Here is a 24,217-nt window from a genome sequence, read left to right as displayed (position 1 = left end):
AGCAGCAGGAGCAAGAAGAGGGCGCACTGGATGCTGTAGGGTCTCAGCAGGACCAGGAAAGCCGCGGCAATCATGGCTCAAGCGGCCGGGTGCCCCTGTGCGTGCGCGGGTCTGCGGCGAGCGGCGGGGGGCCGGGCAGCGCCGGGCAGCCTCTCCCCCCGGCGGCGGGGCGGGCATCCTCCGGCACCGCGCCGCTGGAGCTGGGGCCGGGGCCGGGCGGGGGGCGGCGGCGCGGGGGAGGAGGAGAAGGAGGAGGAGGAGGAGGAGGAGCGGGATGAGATTCGGGCCGTGACTCAGCAGCAGCAGCCGGCGCGGCGGTGGGGCGGTGGGGCTGCCCCGCGGTGCCCGCACGGCCCCGGGAGCGGCGAGCGCCGGGCTCGGCCGGGGGCCCGCGGCAGCGGCGGGCGGGGCGGGGCCGGGCCCCATGGCAGCGGCGCGGGCACGGCGGGGCGGGGCGGCGGGAGGAGGAGGAGGAGGTGGAGGAGAAGGAAAAAGGAGAAGAAGGTGCCGCCGGTGCCGGGAGGGAGGAAGGAAGACGGAGCGGTGCATCCCGCCGCCGAGGGGTCTCGGCGCTGACATCACCGCTGGAGCTGCTGGGAGAGCCGGGAAATGGCTGCTGCGAGGTACCGGGGGACCCCCGAGGGAAAAGGGGCCGCGGCCGAGGGGCGCGGGGTGTCGGCAGCGGCGAGCGCCCGCGCAGGTCCGTGTGGCGAGGGGCTCTGCGGCGCGCCCCGCACCCGAGGCGGCGGTGGAGGCGGTTTCGTGGCGGGGGAAGGGATTGGGAAATAACGAGATCCGTTCTGACAAGGTGACTGGGCCCCTGTGCGGAGCTGCCCCGTGTCCCCATGCCCGTGCAGTCGGCAGCAGAGCGGGCGGGCCGGGGCCGTGCCCGAGGCGGGAGGCGCCGGGGCTGTGCAGAGCGGCGGCCGCAGGGACCCTCGCTCTGCAGGGAACTGCAACGCGCTGCAGCCAATGTCAGCCCCGTGCCCTTCGCCCACCGCCCCGCCGGTGCGGCATCAAAATCCTGCCACGTCCAGGTCGCTAATGCAGGTGGTAACAAGAGTTCACTATGTCGCTGTAGTTGTTACTGTGATAGTCCAGACTTCCAAAGATTGTTTCAGAGGTGTTTGAAAATGCAGTACTAAAATCGCTCACAGACACGCAGAAAAAAAATCACTTGCTGAAAATATATAGCCAGGTACCATTTTGCAACATTGCATTTACTCATGTTACTGGGAGAAAAGGCTCATTCAAGGCAAAACTCATGTGCTTTTCATGCATCTTTATGTGGGCAGATAGATCTGAAGAACATTTCCAAAACTTCATAGAAATAATTAAAATCTCTGTGTGAAGATTGGAGAAGCATTGAAATGTTACTGCTTTATATGACTGACATGAAGCTACAGAAAAGCATATGTGTAAATTAAAGTTAAACTAAAAAATAGGCAAGCTGGAAAGACAGAGAGGGAAATGTATCTGTAGTAGCTTAAATAAGAACAGGAAAAATAATCTCTAGATTAGTGAAATTAATTTATCATTGGGCTAATAATATTGCAACGCTTTACTATACCCTTAAGGTTAAGGAAATCTGTTATCATTGAAAGATGCTCATGATAGTGGCAGGGAGCGGGGAGTATAAGTAAAAAGGGAGAAAAAATTTGGGTTTAGGTCTATAATAATTTATTCCAGGAATTTTGTATCACTGCATGCTATACACTAACAGGGTGAGCCAAAATAGTCTGTCTTATTACTTTGTAAAATGGAAAGTTGCTACATTGCAGCCATGGATTCCAAGCTTTCCCTCACTGCCTAGAAACTGCCAAATGCTGTAAGGTTGTGTTGCATCACGTGGTGCAATATTGAAATCTTTCCTAATACCGCAGTACACTGCAGTAGAATGGTTTTAATGCAGATTACCTGGAGATTATTCAAAAGGTCCGTGTTACCTCACTGAAACATGAAACAAATTGATGTGACCCTCCTGGCATTGCTGCAGTGCCACGCTGCAGGAGATTGCGGGAGCAGGAAACTTTTCGACACCTTTAGCTCTGCACTGATTTATTGTTTCAGAGTGGGATGGTAGAGCAAAAGTAGCATGGCAGTGACTGCACGGTAAATCACAGAGAACTGAGGGGAAACGGTTCTTTTCACATCGTTCTCAGGTAACAGTGCATAGAAATCATCTGACAGACAAATCTCTAGTGAAAGCTTTTTAGTTTAAGGTTTATAGCTTTTCTCTTCTAAGAGTTAGAGCTCACTGGTGTCTTGAGGATAATGTTTTTCCAAAAGGATATAATAAATTTCATGACAGCTGCTTAATTTTTTTTTTTTTTTTCAAATGAAAAGAGAGTACAGTTTAGTACAAGAAATGCTGACATGCATGATTTTTCAGAGAACTGCTGCTCCAGGCTCTTGAGTCAACTATCTCACATGTACACCAAATTGCTACTCTGGCTTTCTTTATATTCATTACTGCTCTGTGGTTGTTAAATACTGCAGGGCATGGTAGTGTGGTTAAAATATTATTTCCATGGTGAATAAAGTTTAAATTGCTGAAATTACTACACATTAAAAATAAGCAAATTATATGTGGGTAATTTTGTTTCCCCAAATAGTAATAAAGACAATTTAAGAGAAGTTTTATATGTATCTCACTTTTAATCTAACATTCTTTACAGAATATTTTTTAGGGGACTTTTCCTAAATCTTAAGGATGATAAACAGAGAAGACAAAAGAAATGAAGAGAGAAGGTTAAAACAAAAACTCTCATCTGAGATTTGATCTCAGAGGGGAAATCCTGGAGGTGAAGCCATTGCAGAGAAGAAGTAAAAGAAGGTAACAAAGTCTTAAGACTAACTGTCATCACAGGGAATGGAATGGGAGGGGAGGTCAGAAGTTGTTGAGAAGTGCAATTAAGTGTTTTATAATCTAAGAAGGCAATTATTGATTCTGCAATAAGCAATGGGTCCTGCTGCCATTTCAGAGTACACATAATGTGAGTGCACTTTTGCAGAGATGTGAGCAGGTGGGATGTAGGGTCCTCTGCAGATGCTTGTTTTGATGGGGACCACAGGCAAACAGAGCAGTGACAAAGTCACTCGCACGGCTGAAGCTTTTGCCGGCAGTGTGGGAAGCAGCCTTTCACTTGAGCAATGCTGAGGGATGAGGTGGTGATAATTACTTGGGCAGAGGGATCAGAAACAAAAATTCTGCTTCAGAGAACCCACAGAGAAAAGGTGACCAGCAAATATTTGGAAGTGGAAGAGCACAGGAGGATGTTTCTGTGGTTACAGTTACTCTTGAATGCAGTTTACCTATTTTCCCAAGTTGTGTGGGGTAGGAAAACAACATGGAAATTGTGTCAAACTCCTGCAGTTTGTAGGAGTTGAAGAGGGAATGTGCTGTAGCAGCAGCAGCCCTCCTGCAGGGAGACAAGGTGGTGTTGACCTCAAATATTCTTTCAGCAGGTCTCTCACAATAGCCTGTTCTGACTTAGCATTCTTGCCTAGCAAGGCTGAAGGAGGAGATCCTTTCTTCCACTATCCTTGTTTTGCTTGCAGAATTGCACCAGTCTCTGGGCTAGTGCATATTCCTTGACAATTTAGGTGATGTGCAGCCACACCTTTTAAAAGAAACTAAAAATTCTAGCTGAGTGCCACAGATTAGGCTGACAGGCAAAAAAAAAAAAAAAAAAAAAAAAAAAAAGGCAAAAAGAAAATATGATGCATGTTGAGTGGAGAAACCATGTCTGCAGAGGTCATCTGACCTCCCCTAGTGCAAGCCATGGGATTCAAGGGCACTCCACAGCTCTGTGAAGACACCTCTGCTCCTGCAGACTGAGGCCTTGTGGACCTCATTTTGCAGCTGTAAGACTCCCTGTATCAGTGAGCTGAGGGAAAAAGGTCACACACTGGATGTGGTGATGTGGATATAAGAATACGAGTGATGCACAAAATTATTTCAGAAGAGCAGCTGGGTGAGTGAAAGAGTAAGATCATCTCCTTTCACTGGTATGTAGGTATGCTTTAAGGACTGTGTTCATACTAATTAATTATAATTAAGTAAAATATTCTGCCTAAATGATTACTTAACTGGTTAGAAGTGTTCTCTAATCATCTAATACTTTGTAACAAAATATTTGAGTTTTTCCTCATCAAACAAGAACCAAAGTAAATACAGTAAAAACCAAAGAGGCAGGCAAATAAAATACAGAAGACATCATAGAATCTGTCTTATCTACTTTTTTTGATGAAATAATTGACTTTCCCCCTCAATATTCTACTCACAGATTACACAATGCCATCAGTGCTACACTAGCAGTTTAAACATACCATAGGAAACGTTGTGAGAGTTTCTGGTAGATGACTAAACCTTATAAAACACTTTCTTCAGTTCAAAGAATAACATTTGCTGGCTCAAAGGCAACCCACATAAAAGAAATCTGTTATGTGAAATGATACGTTCTAAATTCAGTCGGGTTATTACAAATCTTCATTCTGCAAAACTCACTAAATTGTTTACTCCAGACAGTGCTTCATACGGTTAAAAGGCACACCAGCATTAGTTGATTGTCACAATATCTTTGAAATTAGGTAAATGTGTATTATTATTTCAGATTCATTGAAAAGAAAAGGTGAAATTTAAATTTAAAGGTTATATGATTCACCCAAGACCAAACTCTGTGATTCCAGTGGTACAGACTAAATCCCTCCATGGTTGGAACATTTTGCCTTCTGCAGGTCTCATAGGTGACCCTGTAAAACCAAATTCTTGTCAGGTTTATATAAGTAGAAGTAATTGCCCCTGTTTTGTGGTTTCATCAGCTCAAACAACTTGCATATTTAAATTCCCTCACTTATTAGACTGAAGGTAAATCAAGTGGAGAATGAGCCATACAGTTGTACACTCAAGGCTCATAGTGTTGCTGGCAGGAATTCTGTGGGCATTAATTGACTTTGTAGATAAAGAGGCTGTTCTTGAGCCTAAATGGAAATATACTGCTGAAGCTCCTACGGCACTGTTTTTTATTACAGCAGCAGTGTGCCTCTTTGTCCTTGGTTGAAATTTGCTCTGTATTCATTTTTGGCAGTGTTTAAAGTAGCAGTTGTCAATCTGTATGTAGCCTTACATCTCAGAGGGAATTGCACTTCATTACTATTTTAACTATATAATTGAAAGTTGTTTAAGGATTGTTTCAGACTGATATACAACGCTGGTCATTCCACTATTATATTACTTTTTTAAGTTAGGTTGAACTACATACAGTAAAAAGACATTTAACTTAACAAGAAGGGGAAAAAATAGCTCTAGTAACTTTTGAGGGTTTTAACCTTGCAGGGAAGATCCTTTGCTGTCAATTCTCTTAAGTGCATGCAGAATGACTCTTAGTTGAAGTAATGTTCCCTGGAGTAAGAGGACAATATATACGTCTCTTTTTCTAGTTCATGGCCTTTAATAGTAATGCAGATTTTTTTTTCTCCTCCTACCTACCAAAATGCTGCAAAACCGAGCAGTTGGGGAAGAATTTTGGAGTAAAAGAGCAAACACTGAGTATTAATCAGGCATGACTTCTCAGCTATGATCACTCACCTATGACAGCCAGTAAAGACATATTAGTAGAGATAGTAAAGATGCTGCTGAGTTATTAAATAGTGACCAAAAATCAAGCCTGGAATTTTCTAGCTGCTATTTCACTTCTTTGCTTTCAAGAGTTGAAGGGAGAATGACACCAACAATAACGCTTTGGGGTAGAATAAAAGACATAGGTTCTACTACCTTGTAAAAAGAGTAAGATGCATCCTCTTATAACCTCTCGTATCAGGTTATCAGAAGGTTTGTTTGAATAAATCCAATTTGAAAGTGCATTAATTGCATATGGAAAGTATGTTTAATATTTTTTCAGCCTTTTAGGAAAAGGTTATTTACTGCTTGGGCTATTGCGTGGAGCAAGGGCACAATTATTGCACCTCAGCCCTGATCTGCATGTGGTCAAACTTTCTCTAATGATCCCATAAACATCTTTAGACAAGATAAGTGATGCATCACTGTTCCTTAATGTTTATAATTTGAGAGCTGTTAAATGGATTGTATTGGATTACCCAAACCAGGTCATAATGAGCACAGCCAAGTGTTTGACTTTACAGAACTGTGTTGACTATTTCTCCTTCCAGGCTACTTACTGCTTCTAAGTGTTTGGATATATTAACCTGCATGGAAAGAGCTTTTTTGGATTATTCAAACTCCTGTAGCATAGGTATTTTATCCAGTTCAATAAATAAAGAGATTTATTTCTTGATCTGTATAATAAAACATTTTGTAATGCATGGCATTTACAAACAAGCAAATTGAAGTATTAGTTCGCCATCTGTCAGCTGTGAAATAGCTATTTAATAAATAATCTGTCATGTAGGATTAAGATAGTTTACCGCATCTTACTTGGCATCTTGTTACCTTAATGTGAGTCCTTCCCTGAATGTGGGATTAAAATACAGCTAAATAAATGTCCATGGTTTATAGGCATATGAGATACCTCGGCTCCTTTTTAAACTTGGGTAAATCACTGAGGTTCAGAGAACAATGCATTTCCCTGAATTTGTGTTTAGTGCCATTTGAGGCGCCTGGCGTTAGTAACCACCACCATAAATCCAAAAGAGAGTCCGAGCCCTGTGTGAAGTCTGTGCCTATCAGAAGAGGCAGCTGGAGGCCAGGCATAATAATTTGTGGTATCTAAGATTGCACCATGCATTTATTTTTAGGTCACTGAATTGAACCCTACAGCAGTTGAAAAAAGCTGAATTGCTCTACAGGAAGCTTTAACTGTGTTGAGTAGGGGCTTCACACTTATGACTGTTGGAGCTTCTCAAGGCTGAGACGTCTTCAAAAGGATGACAGTTGTGATAAAAAAAAACCTGTGGGAGATTTGTACTTCTAGAGTAGCAGCTGAAGGTCAAGCAAATAACAGTGTTACTAGACATCTGCTTAGAAAGCCAAATTGACCCCTGCAACTCCAGTGATTACAGCAATAACTTAAGACATGTGGTGCACCAGTGACACCTAAATGTAAGCATCTTAATCTAGAGCTGAATCCTGTACTGAAAACCCAGTACTGATGCTAGCTTATCCTGAAATCCATTAAAATGAATGCCATGTTTCACTGGTTTGATAAATTATTCACTAGTTGAATAAATTACTGGTTAGAACAAAAGTTTAGTACTTCCAGACATAGTAAATATACCTGCTTAAAAATTCATTTTTAAGCTTTTACTATCACTCAATTTAACAAATAAAATAATAATTTGATGCAAAACCAGAGCTTGTCAAATAGATTTCTTCAAGTTTTTGATTCAAGCCACAGTCCTACAAAGGACTTTGGCATATTTAGATATTAATATTATTTTATAGAACTCCTAGGTTGCTAAGACATAGGAGGAAGGCATTCTTTTGAAAAATAAGAATGGCTTCATGAATTCCTTGGGTCACTCTATAGATTTTGGAATGTGGTACAAGGTTTGCACCAAGTTCTCTGTGTAATCCTGTGAGCTGTAAATGCTGCTGAGCGTTTAGAGTCAAGGAGGCCATCTGGGTAAATAAGGCCAGAGCTGCTGCTTTACCATGAATAGCATCACTTCTTAGAAAAGTATCTCAGGTTATTTCACAGAGAGTCACACCAGGATAGTGATCTGCAGTGAGGAAGTGACCTCTTGAATATCAGGAATAAAATCATAGAGTTTTATCCTTCCTGTGGAAGACAAGTGGGATCATTTCTGTGCATTTATAGTCTTAAGCGTTGCAGTAGTGTTCTGATAGATGTTCCCCCAGATCCCCAGCTGAATTTGGAACACAGTAATACTGATGATTCTGGAAAATCTGCACTCTCTATTTCTCAGCTGAAAGCCGCAGCTCTCAGATTTGTGCTTTTGAATCATCTTTTCCCAGAAATTACTAAGATATTGCACTGTAAATCTTTTGAGCAGTAACACACTTTTGTATTCTGACAGCACCTAATTCCACTGAATTCATTAGTAAATCTTACACTGGTATCAGGTAAAAAACATTAGAACCTCTAACAGGACATTTAACTTATTTAAATATGGTCATGTTTTCCATCATACACTTGCTGTTGGGAATTTTGAGACTTCAGTGCAGCCCAAGTTTTCCATCAACATTGTATTTAATATTCTGATGAGTTCAATGTAAAATGTCACAGTCTAAATAACACAAACTAAATCTGTCACTGCCACTTATGCTGAATTGGAAATAAATAGGGTTTTATGAGGTAGATTAATTTTAAGACAAATTAAGTTTGGATTTTGGTTTGGTTTTTTTCAAGGAAAGCTGGGATAATTGAAGGCTGAACTCAGAGGGTAAATAATATAAAATATTAGTACATAATAAAATATTAGCTTTATTATGTATTTATTATGTATTGCATTAAGGCTACAGACATTTGGCCTAAAAAAAATCCCCTTGCATTCCACCTGATCCTCAGAAATCAGAGGGGTTGGGTGCAGCTGGGCTTAGCTTCTGATTAGAACTGATTCAGCATTACCAGCCTGGCTGAGTTCAGTAAGAACTTGCATGATCACAGGCTTGCAAATAGTGCAATTTATCAGTTCAGTATTATAGATCTGAGTTGAATAAAAACTTTCACACTCAAGATTCACAGAAAATAACAGTTTCCTGAAGTAACAGGAAAGCAGGTTCAGGATTGCTGGTGATGGGATTGCAGTAACTACAGTGTATCACTGCAGCAGATGATAGTAACAGAGAATTATTAGTGATATATAGATAGGAATACAAAAAAAATTCACAGGTTTTTACAATGCATGGAGACACAAAGCTCATCTAGAGGCATCCCTTCAGGGGAGGAGGACAGTCCACCAACTGATTCCAAGTAAGCAGAGGTGTTTCCCCCTCCCTTTTTTTCTTTCTTTGCCCTCAACCCCCCTTCCTTAGTGTTATAGATGGGGTTTTGATAGTTATGATTGTGCATGTATGATTGTGAGTGTTTTCATTTCTCTTCATTTGCATTCTTAGGATGTAAAAGTTAATATGCAAATGGGGCTTAATGAAGGTCTTGGTTATTCTCAGTCAGAATTTATAGGTAGAATAAACACTTGGGTCCTCCTCCACCTGCTGAGCTAGCAGTAAAGGCTGTCTGACCTTCACTAGAAAGTTTTTGAGTACATGCTTGTTTCCTTAAAGGACCACATTTATAACAAGAAATGCACAGTTATGCAAGTGGCTGGTAGAGAGGTGCAGGTTTTCTCTGGGGCTTCTCTGAGACTTCCACTCCACCCAGGTATCATTCAATCCTTATGCCTTGCTCCAGCCAGGTATAGGATAAGCAGGGGCACATCTCATGTTTTTCTCAGCCAGTCTCATTAGTTCTTCACTGACTTGAGGCAACTCTGTCACAAGCCTGACCATGAACCATAACTATGGATCTATGTTGCATAGTTGTTGTACAGTTCCTTGATTTGCTGAAGCCACTGTCAAAGCCCTGTTTTAAACTAACAGAATCAGACTCATTAGGTGGGTGCACAGTCTCATGTTGTAAACTTGTAACACTTTGCACAGTGTTTACTGAAAGAAAGGAGAAATAATGATCTCAGCATGCCATCTGCCAGTTCTCTGGCTGAATGGAACAGACTGTGTCAGACAAAGGGTGAGATATGTCTTTAAGCAACCTTTGTGAATTTTTGGTGGCTCAGAGTTTCTTTCGTGATTTTGGTTTGGTTTTGGTTTGGCTTTTTCTGTTGCTTAGTAATAATAATCACGATTACAAATTTATAGCTTTTGTACAGTATGCGAGGTGTTAACATGTTTGTAAAAATTAAGAATCCAATTAATGTTTCCTCTGGAGAACTTTAAAATTATATGGCTCCTTCCTTTTTCTTTTTTCCCTTCTACAAATTACCTAGAATAGTGAAAAATCATAATTTGCATTTCAGTATTACTCAAATCAGTAGCGTTTTCAAATGGAGCATATAGCGGAATTAAGTAACTTGTAAAGCATAAGTGGCTTTCAAAGGCCATATAGTTGTCTCTGTGGTTAGTAGCTGCACACAGTGTAATGCCTGTGAATGATAGTGTTTCCTCCAAATTAACCACTGAACAAAGCATTCTGTGTCAGAAATCTTTGTAGATGACTTGCAGAACTATGTTAACGGATTTCATGTGCCATCCTTTTGGCTCTCAATAGCTTCTGCTGGTCTACTGGAATCTATCCTGCTATTCAAAATCCATTCAAAACCATAAAAAGCTAATACAAGATGGGGTGGACCAGGCCAGCTTCTGTAAGGAGACACACGAACTCTGTAGTCACTGAGTAGTTGGTGGAGGGAAATAGGCTCTCCCAGACAGTAAGTCATCTGCTGTCTTTCAGACATATGTCATAGGGTGAGATGAATCACCTCCCTTTCTGCAGCGACTGAGCCAAATGTGGCTAGACAACCTCTCCCTTTTAAGGCAGTAAAAGTTTGGTAAGGTTAATCCCAGTCCCCAAGTAATTTTGTTTGTTTTCTGATGATACATTATATTTTGCCTTTGATATGTTTTGTCAAATAGATTTTAGAGGGAAGCATCTCCAGCAGTCCTGACTTGGACAAGTTTCACATTGACTCCTGTGGGAGGTCAGAGTGAGAAAACACTGCAGCACTTCTCTTCCAGAAAGTGAAGTGTTTCACTATTCCTCTCCCTTGTTAGTGACATTTTGTTCTACCTTTCCATTCCCTTTAATCACTAGCTAGAGATGATGCCAGCAGACAGTTAGGTGTTATCCCCAGGGCCCATGGATTGTCACAAATTCTGTGAAAAGACATAGCTTGATTAATGTTTACTGCAGGAGCTGAAGGCATTGCTCCATAACATAAAAATACCTACAATCAACAACTACTCTGTTGCTTTTATTTGGCAATGTAATGATTTCACAATTTTACCCATAACACAAGCAGTTGAGCTTATGTCCAGTAGAGCTCAGTAGAAAAAAAGGGGGCTGGCCAGTTGCTGTTGCTGCCCCTCAGCTGCTTTTCTCCCTTGGTCCCTTATGAACCACAGCAACATTCCTTCTCTCAGCATGCTGTGAGAATATGGCAGCTGTTAAGGCCCTTAGTGAAATTGGTTTAGCTGTTAGTACACCCTCTGACCACAGGCAAGAATCTTGTCAGCTTAGAAGAACTTTATATATAATGCAGATAAATTGCTGAGCTCCACATCCTGCCATGACCACGGTAAAAACTGCCCTTAGCTTAAAGTGGCAAGATATATTTTCATGGATCCAGGTGCCTGCCTGGTGTAAAGACTGTGCAAGGTATTTTGTTGTCCACGTGCTTCACAGCATCTACCAGTGGCACCAGGCTGCTCTCCTGAGCTCTGAACATCCAGAAGTCCGTGTTTCCATTGACTCCATTAAGCTGTTTAAAACTGTAGACAAGTTTGATCCCTTCCAAAAGCTGTTGGACTTGGTACTGATGTGCATGGTATTGGCACAGTGTGTATGTGAGTAGCCCTAGTGCAGTGAGGAATCATCACTTGTCCTGCATGCTATGAACAGCCTGTGCATTTGGTGTACCTCTGGAAATCCTGGGCTGGGCTTGCTAACCCTGTAGAAGTTCAGACCACAAGAATGTCCCACAGCTGAGAGAATATTTGTCTCAATACAAAAAGTGAAATAAAAGACTAACTGTTAGAGGACTGCAGGGAAACATTAAAAAAAATATAGAAGTCAATCAATCAGTTGTTAGAGTAAGCACACTGGCAGCTCTAACTTTGCTGCAATTCTGTTGTTCTTATGTGGGCTTTTAGGAGGCTAAAGAAGTACCTCACAACTGCCAAGGCCAAGGGGGGAAATACCAAAGTACTTTGTTCGAGAATCAAAGAAATGGGTGGTGGAGATTGCTGTGCTGGGTTGATCAGAGGCAGAAGTAATATCTTTGAGCCAGATGAGAAATGTTGAGTGAAGTATATACTCAAAAGCATTTTGAAAACGAAGGAAGAATGCTGATGCCCACCTGTTTCAAATCTGGTATTTTCTTGTTCAGACAAACATGCACTTCCAGCTTGGACCTTACCTGTCCACAGTGAGGTCAGTGCTGAACCTTTTGTTCCTTTGGGTTCTGTTTTGTCTATATGTTAGTTAATTTGAATGATCCCTGTTTGTGGTATGAGGATCCATCCAGCATGGAAAAGTGGCAGAATGAGGTCTCCGGTGAGTCACGCTAGGCAGAGATATTCAGGCTGCTTCCTCTTTCAGAATTTGCATGGGATGGATGTTTTCTGATCTTTAAAGAAAAGTAATGTCAATTCTTGCAAACAGTTTCCTTTCTCCAGTGAGGCAATACTTAACAATCCTACTGCTATCACACTGAACACATTCAGGTTAAAACCTTCATTTAATACTTTTAATGGTGATTTCCTATCTATACTGCTTGCCCTGTTGTATCGGTAAACATGTTGACAAGACTGCAGCTGTCTTTTGCAAATTAACAAGTTCACCCTGGTATGGAAAACCAGCTCTGTTGAGGCATAGTACAGATATATGGAATAGTAGTGACAAACTGTGCTCCTGCAAACAAATTGACATTACTTCAGAGAGCAGTGCAGCCAGATATTCTCACTTGGACATAATAGCCCCATGTAATTCTCCTTTTCTAGACCTGAATTACCTTTCTGACAGCCTCTTCATGAGGCACTAAATTTGCTTCTGACTGATTGAGGCCAAATCAATCGCAAATCGCACTGTCACATCTAGGAATTCATGAGTTTCAGCTCTGTGAAAGTATTTCACCTTTTTGAATTGACCATATGTTTGCTGGAAAGAAAATTCAGGTTTGAAAATCATGTTTTCTATGTATTGATTTAATAATTTTAAAGTAAAAAGTATCTTCTCTGAGTATAATGGCACCACTTAAAAGAACTAGTTACATTTCCAGTAGAATTTACACTTTCATGCAAGGCTATCAGCTTAATTGTGAAAATAAAGCTTAAAGTATGATTTGTCCCTTTCTCCTGGTAGAGAAATTCAGTGCCTAGAATGGTGTGTTGCTTTAAAAGTATTGTTTTATGAAGCAAATGATATAACTGTATATTTGGGGTTGGGTTCTCCCTGTTGCTGTTATTCCTCATGAAGCAGTCCAGCTCTCTTCCAGTCCTTAGCCTGTCATTTCTTTTGTATATCAAGTTTTCCACTGCCAGGATGTGTCATACCTCACCCATTCAGTTGTCCTGGGTAGTTCTCGGTTGTTTTTCTGTGACTGCAATTGTCTTCCTGCCCATGAAATGATAAACATACATCCCACTCAATAGCATGTATAGCTAGCTCTTTCTTTCATTCTAGGGAAAGGTTATATCACACTTGTATCTTTTAGTCAGAAGCTGGACTAAAAATTTTATTGAGACAAATGTAGTAGTAGTAGAGATCCCAGCCAGACTCAACACAGAAGTAATATGGGAGCCAGGACTCTATGAGTGAAAGCTGTTTTCTGTGCATAATTTTGGAGGCAAATGTCTGATGTACAGGTGTTGAACAGACCATCTCCCATCTTTCAAGGGGTATACAACTCACTACTTGACTAGTTTTCACTTTCTTACAGTATTTTCATACAAGTTAATTACCAATATCGAGCAAAGGAAGGTTGGTTGGGGCTTTTTAAAATGTTCTTGTAACATCCCTGTGGCATGATACAATAGCTGCTATTTTTCCTATGATGTCCTTCAGGAAGTGTCTGTGTGACAAGAAAGCCACATAACGATGAAAAAATTCACACTGTTTGATTTTGTAAGTGATAATTCACTGCAAATTGGAGAGACATCATGGATACAGGACCTTCCCTGTGATGACAATGAACTGGAAAGGCTTCTGAAACCTAATGAGCACGTACTAGTAAACTGGCCTGTGGGAGAAAGAAAGACAGAAAAGCACCTGGTGAAAGTTGTGTACATGAGTGGTGAGTGCAGTTCTAGAATATTTGTCTGATATGAAATCTGCTTTTAAGGTATAGTTGCCTGATTGTCTGTGCTTTGGCCTTTTTCTTTTCCATCACTTCAGATGACCCCCAAGAGCTGGTGGAAATGATGCAAAAGATATTACGAGCAGATGAAATTACAAAAATACAAGTCCTTGGAAAATGCAAGAGGAAGAGGATAGAGATGATATTCTCAGAAAGTGAGGACAGTGACCTGGATAAAGAAAAGGTGAGTTTCTGTCTTTATTTGCCTTATATTGTTAAGTCCATGAAGGAATGAAATAAACTGTAACTATTGATTCTTCATTATATAACACACAAAAGATGTATAGTAAAGGTAGGAATACAGGCAGCCTTCACATGGTACCTCAGCACAATAACCTGTCAGAGTAATTACTTAGGCCAATGGATTTTGTTCTTTTCTGTGTCAAGAGAAGAGTGTTATTCAAGGCTTTGATGCCCTGTATCTCCAATGCATTTTCCCTCATAAGACAGAAATCTGACTAGTGCATAAAAAAGGGAAGGGATCAGGTTTTCTGATGTGTGCCTTGTGCTGAGATCTGCAGTGACAAAATACAGGGAAGGAAAACATAAAAGTTAACAAAGTTACAAATGCATTTTTTAAAACTACTAACCAAGAATGTCAAGTGCACAGTGAATAAATGCTGTAATGCTGTAATGCTGAAATGCTGTAATGAAAGGCCCTAAAGGAATGCAAAGGCACTGTTATGCACTTTTTACAGGGGAAGATGATGAAACATATAAAAAGAAAGAAATCATTGCAGGCATCTACTCCTGCCAACATCCTGAGTCAACTTGAAACATCTTTAATTAACAAACAGGTAAAGATCCATTTTCAGCAATTTTAATGTATTAAGCAAAAGCAGTCTGAAAAGTATTTTGAGGGAGGCATAGAATTTCTGCCATAGTGAAGTTAATAGTTCTAAAAGATGTTTCTTTGGAAAACTGGTGAACAGAGAACAAAGACAAAGGTACCTAACAGTTACGCATTACACTGACCTGTCATTTTTAATTTCAATAAGAATACTAATAGCTATGTTTGGTAACAGCTTTTATTAAAATGCACTTAGTCTGTTTATACAAGAGAATCTTTTGATTTAGCCAGATATTTTAATGTTAGTTTTGATACTTTTGTTTTATGTCGTTGTTGCTCTAGATATCACAGTTTTTTGGTTTTTTTTTTCTCAGAGAGAACCATATTCAGGAAGCAACTTTCTATATAGTGAAAGTAGCAGTGATGATGAAGAGCCTTTATTTCAACTCTCCAAGGTAGAACTATGTGCCAAAATTAAAAGTCTCAAGAGGAAGCTGACAGATACCATGAGAGAAAACTGCCGCCTAAGGCAGTCCCTGGTGATGCTTCAAGGTAAAGTCGGGAGTATTTTGATGAAGATAAAAGCCAGAAGGTCAGAAAAAACTTGATTTATAAGAGGCCATTTGGATGGGAATTATGGATGCTCAAGAACCTGTCATGATCAAGGCCTACCATTAGCATCAAAGTCTGTGATACATGGCAGCATTTAATTCCAGCAGCACTTACTGTCATACACAGAGGCCATGCAATCATAGAGTTAGAAATGAAAAAATCTGTCTAAATCCTGTCAGTTGTTCCCAAGAGAACCTTTCTGTATGCTGTGTAACCATTGGCTAAGGTCAAATACTTCACTGACCAGTCCAACTAACCTTATTTACTAGCAATCTTTCTTGATCGATATTTCATTTATTCTGAAATTACTTAATTTCTAATTACTTTGGTGATTCCTCATTACTGATAATCTGAGTTAATTTCAGATGCACCAAATTTAATTCTTTCCCAGAGATGAAATATTTTGTTCCTCTGTAAATGAATCCTTCATCTCTTAGTGACCATCTCTGAAGTGCCTCTCACTTGTCCCTGTCTCTTACTCTGAGGCAGCCAAAACTGAATCCAAAATTTCAAACCACTAGTGAATGAATCAGGTTTAAAGAGTATTTACTCCTTCCCTTGCCAGCTATACCATACCATCCCATCCCTAGACAGTCTGGTATCTGGGTTTTTTTACTGTCAGATGATTTTGCAACTGTTTATCATTTTCATTTCCCACCTGACTGCATTTCTTACATTATTCATCTTGGTTTGAATCATTCATCTCCACCTTTTAAAATATTATTTGTAAACATTTTTCGTAGTGTCTGACAACTTTTCTCACACATATAAGTCAATTTACCTTGCATCCTGAGTAATTATCTTGGTATTTTACAGTATTTTCTGTAATTAATGATTCTGGATCTTGCTGATATGTCATCTCTTCATCCTTTTTGCTCTGCATTGATTCTTCTTAATGCATGCAGTAGAAGTTTATATCTGAAAAATATTACTTTGAGGAAAGGGTATTTAAAACATATTCTCTATAAATTGAAAAAAGGGAAAAGCCTCTGCAGTCTGTGTAACTTCTTTGAAAGAAAAAAAATCAGACATCGCTTAGCCCACATTCAATAGCTTTAGGGACTTGTAGAGATTTTGAGATTGTAAAATGAAAAAAGAGAAATAGTCTGTTTCATGCCATGATGGGCATAAACCAATAGTTCCTCTTAGCCTTGCACTGAACTGATCTGTTCTAGAAACTGAGGTCAGATCTTCATGGGTGGGGACAGCAGAATGGCAGGAAAGCATTTGAGAGAGCAGGAAAAAAGTATATTGAAATGTCTTTGCTGACTACTGAGTCTTTCACATTATGACAGGAATCTAATTGCAAAAATATCCCTGCTTATGTAATTGGAGTCTGAAAGCTTCAATTACTGTTTTACCCCTCACTTTTCATCTGATTTCAGTTTTGCCACAGGCAGTCACTCATTTTGAGGAACTGGTAGGGATGGCTGAAGCTCTGCTCAAAGGGGGAGTGACATCATCTACATCCAGTCTGCATCCACATGCTGTTTGGAAGGCATCTCACAATCCATTGGCAGATTCCTATGCAACTATGCATAGTAACTCCAGTTCACCAATAACTTTGAATGTGGAAGATGAGGAGCAACAGACTGAAAAGCAGGTCAGTTAAAAGGCAATTTCAGGCATAAAACTTTATACAGTATAAAGTTTACTGCTATAGATAATATAAAAAATAACCATCAGTAAAATTTGTCATCATTGCATTGATAACATAACTAATTGCTCCTTTGGTGCAGAATGCTCTTTCCATGAGAAGCATTATCTTTTATTCAGTGTCCTGTACACTCTCAAATTCACTTTAGTTTTGGTGACCTTGCATATCTGCGGCTAAGGGCAGAATGTGGATGCATGAAGAAAATACCAAGATCCAGGGATAACTTCTAGCCTAATTGTTTGGATTTCAAAGGGGAATGATAGTATTTCAAAGAAAATGTAAGAATACCAGCAATCTGTTCAAACTGTTAATTTGTAATTGGAGGCTGCTGTGTTTCTTCTCCTTTTCCAGACACTGGCCACCAGTTAAGTAGAAATACATGTATACAGAAATACTGAGTAAAGAAGTTCCCTTATTCTCTGCAATTATAACAGAATATGATTGAGAAATCTAAGGCACAGAGACTGTACATGAAAAAAGTGAAGGCACAACCAAAAGAATTATTCTAGCATCTGTATTCACAATTTACATAAACATTATGCACTGGGTCATGCTAATCCATGCAAATCATTCTTGTGTGTTGTCATGGAGTCTTAAAATCCAAAGAAGTCTGTTAAGAATTATCGTGGTATGTTCTGACTGCATATTACAAACCACAAAATTTGACCTAACATCTTCAAAGGAATAAAAAGACCTAATTTTCTGAACAACCTACCTTCATAGAAGTAGCTCAAAATTGCCTATTAGGAGAGTTCAAATTCTTAGGCTGCTGCCTCTCAAAGCCCCGAAGCAGATGTCACAGTTCTTAGGGCATGTCTGCTCACAGGCAGGAATATTTGCTTGGGCCCAGTGCCTGCTACCAAGGCAGTACAGAAACCACGCCAGAACTGGACCACAGCCAGCCTGCATGGAGTGCAAGCAGAAGGGTTTTGCTATGTCTGAGCATGTCCTGTCTCCACTAAGTAATAAGGATGTAATAAGAGTAATAAGGATGGCCTGGTGAAGGGTTTTTTAGGATGCATGGGGTCCTTAGTCTGCCCCACACTTCCCTCTGGAAAGCAATCAAGCTGTGTGTATAGTCCCAAACACTGAGTGGTATGGTATGCAAGTGTGGGGTTATCTCAAGCACACTGTTTGCAAGGATTACTTGTGAAATTGTGGTTTAAAAATAGAAAATTAAAAAGGTATTTCTGTGGTAATACTATATAATATTTCTAGAAAACTGCAATAGTTTCTGCTATGACCAATTGCCTATGACCAATTTTGTTTTCCAGTTCAAGATCGAAAAGTGGCAGATTGCGCTTTGTAACAAGAGCAAACCTCAAAAATTTATAAATGACTTGATGCAAGCACTTTATACACATGAATACATGGCTACACACAGCCTGACAGGTGCAAAGTCCTCCTCTTCAAAGGATAAAGCAGCAAAACCAGCTATGAATCAGAATGAAGTTCAGGAAATCATAGGTGATGACTGGTTAATGTTACTCAATGTGACTCTGACTTGACAGGGGGCTTTCTCAGAGGGAGGGGCTGTCATGCTTCACAGCTGGTCTACTCAGGTGATGAGCTGCTTCCTATTTCCTTCTTCAGCTACATGCTTTTTTAAACCATCTGTTAAAAACACTGCCAGTGAAATGCTAAGTAATAGTATTTCTATTGTGTGAATTATGTGGGTTTTATTCAGGTGACTGCTCAGGCACAGTGATATTGTAAATTTTTTTAGCCCTTGCAAGGCTAACCTGCAACAGTCAAACTTGGAGCACAATGATAACTAATAAGGGAAGGCAAAAAGAGGACACACTTGGATCAAATTTTAAATTATGTCTGCTGTGTTCTGAAGTTTAGTGAATGTTATGATTTCTGACATTTTAAATAGTGCTAGAGGCAAAATGAGACTGTATAGAAGACAGAAATAGTGATCAGAGAAGCAAACAAAATTTGATTTATGCTGAGGTTTACAGCAGAAAATATTCAGATGGAAATATCTTCAGATGGAAGACAACTTCAGATGGAAGTATCAACTTTAAAGGAAACAGTATTTTGTGAGCATATGAAGCCAAATTTTAATTGGATTCACACCTATAAGTAAACACTAGAACAATATAGCCTTAATTACTGTACTGTGATTCCTCCCCCATTGCCAATCCCTTGGACTTCTGCAATTCTCTTGGTTCCCTTCTCAGCTTAGCTCCAGTTCCTGTACTTTAATACAGTTTTGTGGAAGTTAGCCAGCAGTTTCAAAAGTTATCAGTTGCAAAAACCTTTTTTCCTTAAGAACTTTGTTAGAAAAAAGGCCCTAAGTCAAGAGAGATAAAAAGGAAAGCGTGTGTAGGATGGTAAAAATATATTTAGAGGCAGAAAGATTACACAGTTTCAGAATGACATTTGAGAAAAATGAAAAATATTTAATGGGTTGAGAAAAATGGTTGGACTCAATCATAATCGTCTTTTTCAACCCAAATGGTTTTATAATTCTAAATCCTTCTAGTGCCTAGACAAAACTGAAAAGGGAAGCAGAGAAGGTAATCAGGGCATGGAATACAGCATGTTGTGGAGAATGCAGTGACAAAACCTATAAAGAAATCAAAGAATTTTCTTAAAGTAGAAGAGAATACTCTGGAATTTAAAAAGGAAAGTGTCAACATTATACAAGAGAAAAAGAAAAATTAGAAGGAAGGTTGGGAGTTCTAGGACTGTAGAAAATGAGTTAGTAGATCAGATTATTTAAAGAGGATGGAAATTGTAAGGCTTCAAAATAAAATTAAATGAAAGGGCAGAAAATCAAGGGGAGGGAAGATGATGGAAAAGAAGGGAGCAGGAATTGCGTTCTTTATGTTGAGTCCTCTTACTATTGCATTCAAAAAATGTGGCTAGGCAAAACAGAAGGGAAATATTTAGAAAAAATGACATCACCTGCAAATGAAAATTAATGAGGGGAAAAAAAGAGTAAGATTCAGAGTCATAAGGACTGATGAGGATAGGAAAAGGACTCTGATCAAGAACAGAATGTAAGGACAGAAGATTAGCAAGCACAAATTACTCACTACACAAGCCCTTGTGGCCCTGGAGTTCCTTTTGAGTCTGCTAAGAGCAGGCACAGCAATGTGGAAGGTACAAAGGAAATCAGGAGCTGGCATGTATAAAATCTATGAAGGAGTTTGTAAAGATAGTGAAGTAACTAGAATGGAAGCTGAAGTAGCTGGAACTTTAAACAATGCAAGAAATATATTTTATATCACACATCTCTTGTTTCCCTGATTTGGAGGCTCCATATATATATATATATATATATATATATATATAATGTCTTTATTTTTGCAGGAATTACAAAACAGTTGTTTCCAAACACAGATGATGCTTTAATTAGGCGAATGATGGGACAAAAACTGAACAACTGCACCAAGAAGCCAATTTTAAGCAAAGATCTTAACTCAGGTGCTTTTCAGAAACATAGCTTTTGGTAAGTCAAATAAAAACATGCCTGCACTGTTTAATTCTGCATATTACTTCATAATAATAAAGTCTAAAAGCAGTCTTAAAATTCAGATAATACATATTTACCTACTTGGCATATGCACTACCAAGCCAGTAAATATTTCCATAAACTTGTACAAAAAGTACGTAATACAGAAGCAATCCAATTTAACATTACTGCACAAAAATAGTTATTGGTTCCAGAAAAAACAGCGCAAGACTATTAAATTACAGGAAGAGAAAACAGAAGTAAACACATGGAGTTGCTTTGCTCAATATGTCTATTTTAGATTTGGCATTTCCCTTTATTATTCTCTGGCTCACCAGTCAATTCCATTTTTGTGTCACCTGTTGTACCCCAATTAACCCACAAGTGAATATAAGGAAAATCACACCTCTTTGGTATGTATTTATAAGAGAACTGTAGGAAAGCTAAACTGGCAATCCTTTACTACCAAGAGTCTAAATTTTTGGGTCAGAGGAATAATTAAATAACATCTTACCCATAATGGGCATTTTTGCCTTGTGAATAAACTAATATAAAATTACCAAACTCATGGCTCCAGTGGCGAAGTCAACTATTTGCACAGTACTGTTTCCACATGTTCTAAATGTACATATCACAGAATGGTGGAGCTGGAAGTGACCTCTGTAGGTTGACTGGTCCAGCCCCAGCTCCCAGCAGGGTCACCCAGACCAGGTTGCTCAGAGGCACGTACAGTTTGGCTGAGTATCTGCAAAGGCAGAAACTCCACCATGTCTCTGGGCACCCTGCACCACTGCTCCACCACCCTCACGGTGTTTCCTGATGTTCAGACAGGACCTCCTGGGTTTCCATTTCTGCCCGTTGCCTCTGGTTCTGCACTGAGAAGAGCCTCCATTTTTTTACGCTCTCCCATCAGACATCAGTGCACACAGATAAGATCAGCTTGAGCCTCCTTGAGGCTAAACAGACCCAGCTGCTTCAGCCTCTCCTCAAGAACTCCATAAGAAATGAGCAAGGAACAGGGCAAGAGATTAAAATAGGGTGACAGAGAAAAGAGATTTGTCCTTACTTAGACTTTCTATACTGAAGTAACATTTTTCTTCTTCCTGGTTCACTTATCTCCTGCATGTTTTTAAAATCCAAATTTGCAACTGTAAGAGACTTACATAAGAAAAAAAATGAACACAACAAAACAAAAAAACCCCAACAACAACAAAAGAAGCACCCTAAGATATTTGACTATGTTATGATACAAATGTTTGAAAAGCAGTAGTGCTTTGCTTCTGAAATTCCTTTTGAAGCCACCTAGTAGTACTCCATGGACCACCAGTGGTCTGTGAATTATTACTTGAGAATCATTTGCAGAATGAGTGTTAGGAAAATCCACATACACAGTTTTTTTCATCTGGAAACAAACAAATGCACCAGCAAAGTTTACTATGTTAATGCATTTCTCCTAGGGATGATAAGACTTCATAAATCAAAGGTCCTGTGTATTTGTAACATACATTATGCAATGATTCACTGCAGTATTTTTCCTTGTTTTTAACACAGGCATGAAAAATAGCAGCACCAAACCACAGATTTTGTCTTCTCTGAAAGTATTAAAATCTTAAATATTTAAAATCTTTATCTTCATCAGATGGATCCATAAATTTTGCTGATTCCTGAATCTTCTAATGTACACAGTATTCCTGAAGCCTTGATAGAAAGACCTTGACTATACTAAAACAATTCTGGGTTGTTATTTAATACTGCCTATAGACCTTCCAATTTAAACTAATTTTTTTAAATGCCCTTTCAATATTTTAAAAATGCTATTATGTCTGTTATTGATCAGTGCTTATGTAAAATCCAGTCCAACATCCATTGTACCCAATTCAGATATTGCCCGAATAGTGCCTTCTGAACCGATGTATTTATAATGGATTTTTTTTTACATCTGTTAAGCATTCCCTGTCAAAGCAGTTAAGTACCATATAAGTAATCAAGATAACTTGGTGATTCCTTTAACTCAGATGACACACATTCTCTGTCAGAAAAGTAAGACAATTTAAAAGTGCTCATACTCTCACTGTTACTCCTTCAGTCCACCTTCCAGCAATGAAGTACAGCGAGGGGTAGAGAAAATTCTGTTGTGGAATACCTTTAGTAACCACTTATCCACATAAGTTACTAACTTTACAAACTGGTGATGCTGCAGATTTTATTTCCTCCCTTGCTGCTGTTTCTTCCTTACCCACCTCCTCCACCTTTCCCTAGAGCAGAATTATGATTCAAGAGAAAAAATTTGGAGTCAAATCCTATGAGACAGACAAGTTTCCATCTCAGATCCATGAAGTTGAGATGAAACAAGGAAAAGGGCAATGTGACAGTGAAGAAAACTATTTAACTAGCAAATAAACAAGCTCTGCAGCTTGGAAACTAAGAACAGTACTAATTGCACATTTAATGTTAATATCTCAAACTTAGTTATAAATTGTCTCAACAGCGGTTCAACAGCTGCTCCTCAGGGCATCACGTCTTCGGCTGTTCCTCCTTGCACACAAGACCAGCAGGATGATGATTCACCAGCTGCTAATGCACAACTTGAGCAAAGTGTCAGCCGCCTGACTCCTCCACCTCGCACCCCAGAAGGTCAGCAGGAGTGTCCCAAACACACTTCAAAGGCGGAGTCTCAACTCGCCAGCAGCTCACCAGCGCCCTCTCCCAACCAGGGTTGTGGACAGGATCTCAGGAAATCAGACAAGGAATAAGAGGTGTTTCATTCCAGCTCACATGCTCAACAGAGATTAAGAAGCAGTAGAAAACAAAAAAGAAATAATATCTAAATTGTACCAGACATATGGTAGTGTCCAACAGTGGACAGAGATAGAAGCCTGAGAACTTTTTTCTCAAACAAATGAAAATCCCATAGTCTAGAAAAAAAAAAAAAGCCTATTAATATCTTTGGATTTAAGATGTTATAAGACACATGCATGTTATGCAGTAATTAAAACTTGTACTGAAGAATACAAGTAGAGCTCCCCTTAGTTAGAGAAAAACAGTATTTAAAGTACTACCCAAAGAATATATATGAGGAACCATAATTCCCCTTGCTTTCACCTTAAGGGAAAACTGCTTAACCAATCAAAGAAAGCTATTGTATATTAATGCAAAAAAGATGTTGTGCTATGAAGAGAAAATAGAAAGATTTCCTAGTGAAATGAAGACTGTGGCCAGCAGAGGAGTAGAAAGCACAGGGCCACATGAGCAGAGAAGAAATAAAATAGATGTTTAAGGCTGCTACTAACTTGGAAAACAAAAAACTTTCTTAGGGCAATGAAACTACAACTTTCAAGATATCTGCAGAGAAGAAGCAGTTATTTTTTAACCTCTCAAAGTAGGAAAGGCAATAGAAGAAGCCATGTTCCTTTGTAGCTCAGGGAAGAGTCCTCCAGGAGAGCCTGGTTAGTTATGGAAGCCATTCTCTTTCAGAGATTCTGCTGCTGGTACTCTGCTGCTTCGGCAGCTTACTCTCTCTTCTTCCCTGATCATCAGGTCCATAGGATAAGGGTGCCTGGTCACTTCAGTTGGGAAATAGAGGACACTTCAGCAGAAGCAACTAGTAAAGGGCAGAGTTGCCAGCTTCTACTCCCTGTGTTTTGATTTTGGTATGCTACCCCTTGCTTACAGAAAGGGTGGA

The 24,217-nt window shown here is 39.7% G+C and overlaps 1 protein-coding gene across 2 annotated transcripts; it reads left to right on the top strand.

Annotated features, from left to right (window-relative positions):
* Positions 1-483: 483 nt before the first annotated feature.
* Positions 484-23,503, top strand: BEND6 (BEN domain containing 6). 2 transcript variants are annotated; one of them, XM_083858285.1, is made up of 10 exons: positions 484-623; positions 2,679-2,836; positions 13,719-13,947; positions 14,049-14,194; positions 14,709-14,807; positions 15,175-15,352; positions 16,798-17,015; positions 18,344-18,536; positions 20,394-20,532; positions 23,024-23,503. In XM_083858285.1, exons 3-10 carry the CDS (start codon positions 13,752-13,754, stop codon positions 23,286-23,288), a joined length of 1,434 nt encoding a protein of 477 aa, XP_083714411.1. In that variant the 5' UTR covers positions 484-623; positions 2,679-2,836; positions 13,719-13,751; the 3' UTR covers positions 23,289-23,503. The 2 variants fall into 2 exon arrangements, with proteins under 2 accessions (XP_083714411.1, XP_083714412.1); XM_083858286.1 differs by lacking the exon at positions 14,709-14,807.
* Positions 23,504-24,217: the final 714 nt, after the last annotated feature.

Source organism: Zosterops lateralis (genome assembly GCF_965231275.1).
Source record: "Zosterops lateralis genome assembly, chromosome: 3".
NCBI lineage: Eukaryota > Metazoa > Chordata > Aves > Passeriformes > Zosteropidae > Zosterops > Zosterops lateralis.
The sequence above is the reverse complement of the archived record's forward strand: the minus strand, read 5'-3'. Positions and strand labels throughout refer to the sequence as shown.

What these genes read in the sequence shown, in the direction of transcription:
- BEND6 (XM_083858285.1), top strand. Translation starts at nt 13,752, where the DNA reads ATGAAAAAATTCACACTGTTTGATTTTGTAAGTGATAATTCACTGCAA. An exon ending in CATCTTTAATTAACAAACAG is followed by an intron (nt 14,808 to 15,174) that starts GTAAAGATCCAT and finishes TTTTTTTCTCAG; the next exon opens with AGAGAACCATATTCAGGAAG. An exon ending in GTCCCTGGTGATGCTTCAAG is followed by an intron (nt 15,353 to 16,797) that starts GTAAAGTCGGGA and finishes ATCTGATTTCAG; the next exon opens with TTTTGCCACAGGCAGTCACT.